Raw genomic sequence first — 11,043 nt, forward strand, 5'->3', positions numbered from 1 at the left:
CGGGTTTTGCCACGTGTGTTGTTTTGTAGTGTGTTCATGTTGAGTTTCTGTTATTAAAGAACTACGGACACTTACCACGCTGCGCATTGGTCCTCCGATCCTTCTCGCTTCTCCTCCTCAGACGACGAGGAGGAGGAAAACCCTTACAGATACAAATAATATTCACCTCTCTGTTTTATCAAGTAATGTATATCAATCGAATCAGTAATAACGTGCTACAATTTAAGTGGAAATAATCTGGGATGTGACCGTATCCAAAGTAATTTATTCTTGGAGAATATAACGTATAAATGCCTCCATGAGCTTTTAAATGTAGTACATATAGTTTATTGGGTAATGCTGACAACATCTGGTGACACGGGTCAGCCTAGCAGCGACAACAAAGCCTTAGCAGATCTTTATCTATTGATTCTGTGTCGTCCCGACTAAAACACAACTGAGCACCACAGGCAATACAAGCATAAGCAGCGGGCCAATCTGTCAGTACAGCGGCGATAACCCATATTCCCCCCCACGACGGCCGCCCTGGTTTATTGCGTCTGATCAAATATGGGTTAATTGTAATCCGCTTTGACAGTGGTGGGCGTGTTTTAAATTAGGAAATTACACCGGATGAATCCCTAAACGGCCCTCGATGAATACAGCCTCAATCATCTGCACACAGATGATAATGATACCTCACCTCGTTGATATCTGCATTTAAGGTGTTGTTTGGGTGTTATTGCCTTGTCCGTAGTGAATGCTCTGCTCCACTGAAAAATCATCACTCCACTGCCAGATAATAGTAATGCATCGCTATAATTACAAAATACCATGGTTTCTTTTCACTGTCATTATATAAATCCCTTTACTCATTCAACCTGGCGTAATAGAACGTGTGAGTCACTAGTGTCTTTCCCCTTCCTTATCCGCCTCCTGTAAATGAGAATGCGTGAGTCACTAGTGTCTTTCCCCTTCCTTATCCACCTCCTGTAAATGAGAATGCATGAGTCACTAGTGTCTTTCCCCTTCCTTATCCGCCTCCTGTAAATGAGAATGTGTGAGTCACTAGTGTCTTTTCCCTTCCTTATCCGCCTCCTGTAAATGAGAATGTGTGAGTCACTAGTGTCTTTCCCCTTCCTTATCCGCCTCCTGTAAATGAGAATGCGTGAGTCACTAGTGTCTTTCCCCTTCCTTATCCACCTCCTGTAAATGAGAATGCATGAGTCACTAGTGTCTTTCCCCTTCCTTATCCGCCTCCTGTAAATGAGAATGTGTGAGTCACTAGTGTCTTTTCCCTTCCTTATCCGCCTCCTGTAAATGAGAATGTGTGAGTCACTAGTGTTTTTTCCCTTCCTTATCCGCCTCCTGTAAATGAGAATGTGTGAGTCACTAGTGTTTTTCCCTTCCTTATCCGCCTCCTGTAAATGAGAATGTGTGAGTCACTAGTGTCTTTTCCCTTCCTTATCCGCCTCCTGTAAATGAGAATGTGTGAGTCACTAGTGTCTTTCCCTTCCTTATCCGCCTCCTGGAAATGAGAATGTGTGAGTCACTAGTGTCTTTCCCCTTCCTTATCCGCCTCCTGTAAATGAGAATGTGTGAGCCACTAGTGTCTTTCCCCTTCCTTATCCGCCTCCTGTAAATGAGAGCGATGGAAACAGGACGTTTCGGTTGTATAATTGACGGCAGATCATTTGTTCGTTCGACATGGTGGGATCTTTTTGTGTCCGTAAAATGTATTATGCGAGAGATGGCAGTGGAAACGCCTTTATGCGCAAATATATGATATATTCACCATCATATGAAAGTAAACCTGGAGTCACATAATGATATGGTGTGTGTCGCCATTTGATTTGAAACCTAGTGAATGATAGTCATGAAAAACCCCTAGGCCTTAACCCTTAGGCCTTAACCCTTAGGCCTTAACCCTTAGGCCTTAACCCCTAGGCCTTAACCCTTAGGCCTTAACCCCTAGGCCTTAACCCTTAGGCCTTAACCCCTAGGCCTTAACCCCTAGGCCTTAACCCCTAGGCCTTAACCCCTAGGCGCTGAAAATATGTGATTAGGAATATGGCAAAACATCCTACTTGCCTATCAGAAGGCAAGGTGAAGCTACTACCACGCCTAGTTATCTTGGTTCTACATAAAGTGACAAGGGGCTCCTATTTGAGCCATTGTCTGAGCAAGAGAAACCCCGAATAGCTGGTAACAGTGTTTTGGATGTTGTCCACCCTGCTCTCCCAGAATACGAAGGCTCAGGCACAGACGCGGGGAAGAAGTTCACTAAGTGCGGCACGTGCAAGTATGGAGCGGAATGTGACGAGGACTCGGAGGACGTCTGGTGAGTGTCTGTAAAATAGTAACTATCTTTTTCATAATCACACAATAGGTCATAGAATATTGAACTTAAGCGTTGGCGAGTTGTCTCCGGCCTCATTGTAGGACCAACAATATATATATATATATTTTTTTAACCTTTATTTAACCAGGCAAGTCAGTTAAGAACAGATTCTTATTTTCAATGACGGCCTGGGAACAGTGGGTTAACTGCCTGTTCAGGGGCAGAACGACAGATTTGTACCTTGTCAGCTCGGGGGTTTGAACTCGCAACCTTCCGGTTACTAGTCCAACGCCCTAACCACTAGGCTACGCTGCCGCCCCATTGTCATTAGAATCTAAAATACAAATTTACATTTCAATACTATATCATACTGCATCAATATACAGTATTAGTATCATGGAGTATAATCCTACGTAATCACCCTCTGAACGTACACGTCCAAGAGAGGAGTTTGGAGTGAAACAATGAGGGTTAAACATGTTCCTCTTTTTCTGTCAGGTGCATATGTAACATTGACTGCAGTGGACACAACGAGAACCCTGTGTGCGCCACGGACGGAAACTCCTACAACAACCCCTGTCTGGTCCGAGAGGCCTCGTGCATGAAGCAGGAGCAGATCGACGTCAAGCATCTTGGGAGATGCCCAGGTGAGACTGAGCCCTACGCTCTCTGCAACTAGTAAAACTGGTTTACTGCTTGCAAAATGTTTGGTTTTTTTTAATTGCATTTTTTTCATTTGGGCACACAAACTCACAACCTACTGTACACAACAGGGTTGATTTGGTGTACTTTTGTAATTCGCAAAGGTTATGGCGCAGCTTTTCAAAGCCCAGCAAGACCAGATTTGGGGATTTTCCCATTTTGACGTAGTCATCTACTGAAATTCCAAAATGTGTCCCTTTTGAACTTGTTTTTAATTGTTGTCACTAATTGGATCGGCAGGGGGGGGGGTTTATGTTAGCATTATTCTAGTGTCAGTCTCTTACTTACACTGGAAACAAACTGGGAACTGGCCCCAGTCTATTTGGGCCAAACCTACAGTATACAGCTAGCCTCCATAATTATGGTAGATGCCATAGGAAGCTAGCCATATTAGGGCTAGGCCAATGCCTCACTTTAAGCAGTATGTTCACATTTTAATTAACCGTTTTGAGTCTCTCGGGGAAGTGTAATTACACTAGTTCCAGGAACAATACAGTTAGCTTCACTCATCTCACCTGGAGACTTTCTTACGCTAACCCTATGCTACTACAAATGCTAGCTAACCATATGCCATCTTACCCCAAAAGCTGTCGTCCCATTGTAGCCTCATCGCACAAGTTATACAAAGTCACAAGTCACACTTGACACAAAGCTGTGGTAATGCTAGGCCCCGTTTCCACTCGTAGAGTCCTTCATGCTCGCCTGACTGAAGCTGCTCGCAGCCAGATAAGCCTCACCAAGCAGACACCTGTCGTCAGCACTGAGCCGATCGATCAGTCACTAAAATCAATGAGCACCAGGCAAGCGTATCAAAGCCTCAGAAGTCTGTAAACAAGCACACAAGCCCTGACCAGCGCCTCAAAAGGAATAACATTTATTTACACTCCCCCGCCGCCATTCCAAACCCCTGTCACGTCGAAACCTTCCCAGAATTCAATTTACTCAGCCGTGATTGAAGCTCGCTACGCCTTGTGTGTTTCAGAGGCATCTTTTGAGGGAAAAAAGCTCAAATTAGTTCTGTTATCCCAGGTCACAGTATGAGAAGTTTTGATCTAGCCAATGCTGGACGACTTTTTTTGGGGGGGGGTGGAGTGGAGAGGAGCTCATTTGTAGTCCTGTGTTGTTGTCTGATGTTTCCAGACTCTGGGGTTGACAGTGCCAACACCTCAAGCTATTTCAGAAAACCACCCTCAGAGTACATCTTCTTAGACTTGATTTACTCAATAACCCCCCCCTACTTTTTTACACAAAACTTGGCCGATAGCCTAAAACGAGTGTTCCCACAGGTCCTAATAGAAAAAATGCAGGACCTTTTATGGATTTCTTGTTGGTTGTTTAAGGCAGTCAACTGTCCAGACTTGGGATCAAGTAGTATTTGTTTTCTTTCAAATACGTTGAGCATCTGATTGAGCCTGTCTGTATTGCCAGGTGGGAGGGGTTTGCATTTGGTTCTTTTGTGCCAGATATGCTCAATCAATCCCAGGTCAATTATTTGAATGAAAGCATAATATCAAAGCTACTGATTGCCTCTGTGGGAGAGAAGTCTAAGCAACAGTGTCCCTTCCTCAGTATGTAGAGCAGCAGACCAACTTGCCAGGATGTCCTTGACACAAACCGGGATTAAGATATTTTGTGACGCTCGAAAGCCCATAGGCCAAATGTTATCGCAGTTTCAATGAATACTTTCCCCATGATTTTATTTGAGCAGATTCATTCGTTCAACCACAGTTTCATTGATTAGAGTCGATTCGTATTTGATCATATTTAAATTCCTTTAGGTTGTGCACTAACTTAAGGGTTAGTAAACTCGACAACTTCAAAATAAAGCCCAAGCATTTGTTTGCAGGTGGCACTACATACTTAACCACTGTTGCATGTTAGATGTTTGCACATCAAAGCAACAGCAAGGTAAATCTGTAGCTATCTCAGTAATGCTATATCTCGCAGCAATTCTCTCATAATCAGGCACACTTTTTTTTAGGTTAAAACAACCAGGATTATCACTCTAGAATTTTCTACAATCACTGACTTCCTACTGTGGCTGCATTGTGCGCAACTACACAGTGCAACATCAAAAACAAACACAAAAGAAAGAAGCACTGTCAATATTTCTAGAGGAAGGATAGAATCTAAAAAATGGATGAGTATGTGCTGCTGTGTTTACTTATTCACAGCCTCACTCTATTCCACTTTTCCTCTCATCTTCCTGTTTAACATGCACCCCACCAACCGCTCTCGTCCGCGAGCCATCGCAACAAGACGAGAGCGGCGTTGTGTCAAGCCAGCGTTAGCTGTCGACTGTTTTGTATGATAGGAAGACTTGACACACAGACACACCACAATCACGCACACTGTCACAGCAACAGGGACTGGCACAACTCCCTGCACTTGTTGTTACATACCGGACTCTCCTCACATCGAAAGGCCCGTAAACACATAGACCTCTTTACGCCTCCGTTCTGACAGATAGATATCCCCCTTCAGACAGAGATTAAACATCCCCCACTTCCTTGGAAACCCTGGGAAATAATTATCCTCCAATCATCCCCCACTTCCTTGGAGACCCTGGGAAATAATTATCCTCCAAACATCCCCCACTTCCTTGGAAACCCTGGGAAATAATTATCCTCCAATCATCCCCCACTTCCTTGGAAACCCTGGGAAATAATTATCCTCCAATCATCCCCCACTTCCTTGGAAACCCTGGGAAATAATTATCCTCCAAACATCCATGAAGAGAAACATTCTCAGCCAGTTTGTTTGTTTGAGCCCGATCTGTAGCCAGACAGATGGACAGGACCTGTGTCCAGCGGTCTCTCGTGTAGACAGACTGACAGACATGCAGACAAGATACAGGCAGGCAGACACAGGCAGGCTGACTGACGGGCAGACACAGGCAGGCTGACTGACGGGCAGACACAGGCAGGCTGACTGACGGGCAGACACAGGCAGGCTGACTGACGGGCAGACACAGGCAGGCTGACTGACGGGCAGACACAGGCAGGCTGACTGACGGGCAGACACAGGCAGGCTGACTGACGGGCAGACACAGGCAGGCTGACTGACGGGCAGACACAGAAAAGACAGACAGAACTCCAAGTCCTCACAGGCAGACATAGGGCCCAATCCCAAACCCATTAGTCCCCCCTCGTGGATCTGAGAGGACTAAACAGACAGAGGCCATCCAGCATACCAGATGGGTGATGGCTATATATCCAATCCTGATAAGATCAGGAGGAAGGCACCAGCACAGACCGAACAGTAGCATCGGCTACATTTACCAACTCTTAGAAAGACCTCAGGAGGAATGTGTAACCTAAACCTTGGTCGTATTCTGATGACTGTATTCATGATGAACAACGTGTGTGTGTGTGTGTGTGTGTGTGTGTGTGTGTGTGTGTGTGTGTGTGTGTGTGTGTGTGTGTGTGTGTGTGTGCGTGTGTGTGTGCGTGTGTGTGTGTGTGTGTGTGTGTGTGTGTGTGTGTGTGTGTGTGTGTGTGTGTGTGTGTGTGTGTGTGTGTGTGTAATCATATTATTCATTATCATTTGGTGGGTGCTTATGTCTGTCCTATTTCACACACATACTATATACATTTACATTTACATTTAAGTCATTTAGCAGACGCTCTTATCCAGAGCGACTTACAAATTGGATATACATGTGTATTATATGCATATATGTGTGTGTGTGTGTGAGAGAGAGCTTCAACTTATCTTCTCTTATTTCTACCAGCAGATAAAGAGAAAATGGGGAAGAAAGATGACGGCAGTTCCTACAATCTTTTAGGCAAGCATTTTTTTCAATTGACTCTCTTCAATCTACCTGTCATTGTGTTGTTGATTTATGTAGCGGCATTGAAGTCATAATCCCACCATAAAGCCACAGTAGATTTTTTAACATTTTTTAAAACGCTCGGCAAACATAATGTAATACGGTGTACCAATAACACCACTTCACCTACGTACTGTAGCATAGAAGCAGATCAAAAGAAGAACAGAAACAAAAGCACCCAGGACTGTATTTTCCATCTTTTCATTGTTATGATAATCAACTCAGTCTCTCGTCATTCCCACACACACCTCTGAGCATTTTGAATCGATGGCTTCAGTGCCGATACAATTCCTAATACTGTGCAATCGAATGTTACTGACAAAAGGGTTACCATAACAATGCCTAACATACCACATGACATACAACTGTTCCTAACGAGAGGGAATCAAATCATGTCGTCACATATCATTACCGCAAATGCCATTCTCTCCTTATTTTTGTTTTCATTTTAAGATTTAGCAGTTTATTTGATTTTGATGTACACATTCGCAGCTGACGGCTATATTGCTGTAGACACAGTAGTTCACATGTCCTATAGGCCGAAATAAATAAACAGTTGTGCTCAAAAGAAGTCTTGCAGATAATTAGGGATCTGGCGATTGCTCGGAATAGTTTGCAAAAGTTGCTTGGGGTTATTTCTTTTCTTCTCAAATTCCATTTCTCAGACACCGCAGACCCAGGGGATGGCTTCTACGCCGGGATGCACATCCCGTGTGCGGAGAGCTACTCTGGCTTCTGTGTACACGGGAAATGCGAGATCAAGTACAGCATGGCCACCTGCAGGTCTGTCTCACATCTGTCGTGACTCCTCCTGTCCTTTCTTCTTTCTCCCGATCACGTGCTGCAGGCAGATCGCTGACAGGCGAGACGCCCCACTGTTTGGATAGAGCGTGAAGCGGTCTGATAATCTGTGTGTCATGTGTCATAAATGGAAGGGTCGGAACATTTTGTTCATAATAGAAATGGAGCGTTGTGACATTGTACAGCTGATCTTAAAGTCATTTTTTTTTTTTTCATCGTGGCTCTGTCTCCTTGCGATGGCGCCAACAGGTGTGACTCGGGCTACAAGGGGGCACAGTGCGAGGAGCCCCAGGACTTCAACGTCCTGTATGTGGTGCCCAGCGGCCAGAAGCTCCACTACGTCCTCATCGCCGCCATCATTGGCGCCGTACAGATCGCCGTCATCGTTGCCGTGGTGATGTGCATCATGAGGTAAGCGGCCAGGTGTCACAACTCTCACGGAGGGTGTGACGTTTCGGTCTTCCACATTGTCGTCAAGTTCAGCGACTTGAGAGGATTGAAAATAACCCGAGGCGTGAGGTGTGTACGGCTTACAGCCAAGGAAGCCAACCGTATGTGTGACTGACGAGGGTTTAAACCTCCGGCGTGGCACAGGACCGTTAGTCCGCTGAGCTAAAGCCTAGCTGTTCAAATCTTAGGCTAGGTTACTCATCACATGATAGTAATTCCGTGGAGTAGGTGTATGGATGCTAAGAAATAACATCTGGATCAAAGGCAATCAATTAACTTTCTGTCGAGTTTTATTAAGTTATTCAGTGCTTAGAAGAGAATACAATATTAATGTTTGTGGGGAAAGTTAATCTTCCCTAGCCGACAGTTAAACAAACCATCCATCATTTAACAAAACCACACAAATCTCTCATAGCTTAGTTTTAAGCACCGACTTAGAATCTGAGGCTCAAAACTAATTTCCTTTTTTGTACTTACAGGAAATGCCCGAAAAACAACAGGGGCCGTCGACAAAAGCAAAACCTCGGACACTTCTCATCAGACACTAACTCCAGGATGGTATAGCTCGTGTTTTTAAATATTTTTTTCTTACAACGTGGAACACAATTTTTTTTTTTATGTAAAGATTTGTCATTTTATTATTTTATTCTTCCAAAAAATATAGAAGAATGAGGATATTTATTTCAGGGACCTTACTTTTCTGTTTCTCTGGTGGATATGTAGCGTATATTGCAGCGCTATTTTTTTACATTTTCCAGCCACATACTGGTATGAGGAACCGTCGACCATTGCCGCTCGTCGCTTACCCTTATATCTGCATTTTTGTTTAGTTGTTTTTTTATTCCCGTTTGTTTACTTTGAGCTTTTTTTTCCGAAAATACGGTACCTTCGGAGAACTGGAAAATGAATCCCAAGGAAACATGCACAGCGTATTGGAAACAATTATCTCCAAGACTCTCTCTCTCTCTCTCTCTCTTTCTCTCTCTCTCTCTCTCTCTCTCTCTCTCTCTCTTTCTCTCTCTCTCTTTCTATGTCTTTTTACAAATGATGTGCAGCTGATCACCAAAATGACGTTTTTATTTATTGGGTGAGGGGGTCAGCCAGCAAGGTGGATAATATGTTTACACTTATTCTTTGATATGTAATTACAATTTTAAAGAATACACTGTGTTTAACTAGCTAATCATTTATTTTGTCATTTTATTCATGGTGACATTATTTAAACGTTTACATTATTATTACGAGGATTCTTTTTCTAATTCTAGTTACTGTACGGTATATTGCATGACTTGTGAAACTGTGTTCTGTGGTGTAGTTTTAACTTAAAGAAAAGATGACAAGTCCTCAAAAGCTTTCATCTCAGCAGCTCTACCAGTCCGATTATGCCAGCACATTATGATAAGCCTCCATGAAAAATAGAATTCGGACGGTAGATTGATTGATTTGTCAGTGGGGGAAAAAAGGAATGTGGCATTTTTTTTAAATAAGTCTCCTGTCAGTCTTCTCAAACCAATCATACTGGGTTACATCAAATAATTTATGACTGGAGTTTGACTTTGATGGTGGAGACATGAAAGTGGATTGTAAATGCGTTGGGGCAGCATTTTTGGGGGTCTTTTAACTGTCTTACAATCACAGGATTGTAATGAAAGAGCTGTTGACTTTGGGGGAGCAGTGGTATTTTATTTAATGATACAAAATGAAGGACTACACATTGAGATACTACTATCATCCCTTTAGGATACTTTCATGTAATTAAAAACTTATTGGTTGCCGAAATGGATGTAATCAAGGGTTTTCTTTTGAATGTGAGGATGTAATGCTGTTGTGGTTTCTCCACAAAACGTTACTTACATTTGCTCCTCAGCAAGACATTCCAAAAATACAGAGAAAATATTGAATGGACGAATGAATAGGATGAAAACGAACACTTCCCAGGTCCAAAGTGTGATGCTTAACCGCCAGTTTAAGTAGTTATTTATTTAATCACTGGGGCCTTTATGTAAATGTCTTTAGTCTGCCTACATCTGGTCGTAGGTCTTTGAGCGAAGTGTTTCTACTTGTTCTTAACCATCTCAGCCGTGACTATAAATGTGACTAGAATGTGTTTGACATGTCTTTGATCTTCTGCATGTAGGACTTCATAGGCAATTTTTGTCCCCAAAAAATAAAATGGAAATGTTTTTTTAATGTGTCGTGGTTTGGAATGCATCGATAGGAATGAAATGTCCTGTTTTACTACACTGTCGTCCCTCAAGAGAGGGAAGGGTAACCACACCACTCGTGTTCTATTTGTGACGCTTGATGCGCTGCAAGTCCCGCCTTTCCCCATCTCCTCATTGGTTTTTAGGAGAATTTACCCACGTGGGTGATTGACAGATGAACTGAGGTCCGTACTCCAGTCCAGTTGGTGGGAATAATGCGCCTTAAAGTTGGTTGCCAACCGCCATATAAAGTCCAAAGAAGAAGAAGAAGCCTGAAGGAGAGATTACTAAAAATGAACTATATTTACACTTTTTTTCTGTGGATTAATTGTCGGAGTAGAGGACCTTTTGCCTTTCAGGTAAAATAACACAAGGTTTATATCCCAGGACAAATTAGCTAGATAGCTAGTTAAATAGGACAAATTAGCTAGCAACAGCAAGCTAGCTAGCTACATTTCCATAAATGTTTATTGCTTTTTGTCCCCAAATTAATATAGTTGGATCAGAGTTTGTTTTGATATTTCAAATTGGGTGTCCTGATCATGTCTGGGGGGGGGGCAGGACAAAAATCAACAGGCAGGGCACGCGGACGAATGCTCTGGTCAGCAAGATGAAACATAATTGAGTAAGCAAACACCGAGTTGAGATAGGATGGGTCCCGCGAGCAGACAGGCCAAACTTGAGAGCTTGTGTGCAAGTGTGACGTTGGGCGAGCAGAACATCATCGCTGCAGA

At 43.3% G+C, this 11,043-nt stretch overlaps 1 protein-coding gene across 2 annotated transcripts in view; it reads left to right on the forward strand.

The window, feature by feature from the left end:
- The window catches only part of tmeff1a (transmembrane protein with EGF-like and two follistatin-like domains 1a), an 86,752-nt gene extending 76,457 nt beyond the window's left edge, over nucleotides 1-10,295 (forward strand). Inside the window, exons 5-10 of one of the 2 annotated variants that reach the window (XM_052477308.1) lie at nucleotides 2,224-2,320; nucleotides 2,819-2,967; nucleotides 6,759-6,809; nucleotides 7,520-7,637; nucleotides 7,905-8,066; nucleotides 8,585-10,295. In XM_052477308.1, the coding sequence (XP_052333268.1) occupies nucleotides 2,224-2,320; nucleotides 2,819-2,967; nucleotides 6,759-6,809; nucleotides 7,520-7,637; nucleotides 7,905-8,066; nucleotides 8,585-8,669 (662 nt within the window). In that variant the 3' untranslated portion in view covers nucleotides 8,670-10,295. Of the gene's footprint in view, nucleotides 1-2,223; nucleotides 2,321-2,818; nucleotides 2,968-6,755; nucleotides 6,810-7,519; nucleotides 7,638-7,904; nucleotides 8,067-8,584 lie in introns of both variants that reach the window. The other variant, XM_035800627.2, reaches the window with a different exon arrangement.
- Nucleotides 10,296-11,043: the final 748 nt, after the last annotated feature.

Source organism: Oncorhynchus keta, chromosome 23 (genome assembly GCF_023373465.1).
Source record: "Oncorhynchus keta strain PuntledgeMale-10-30-2019 chromosome 23, Oket_V2, whole genome shotgun sequence".
Lineage (NCBI taxonomy): Eukaryota > Metazoa > Chordata > Actinopteri > Salmoniformes > Salmonidae > Oncorhynchus > Oncorhynchus keta.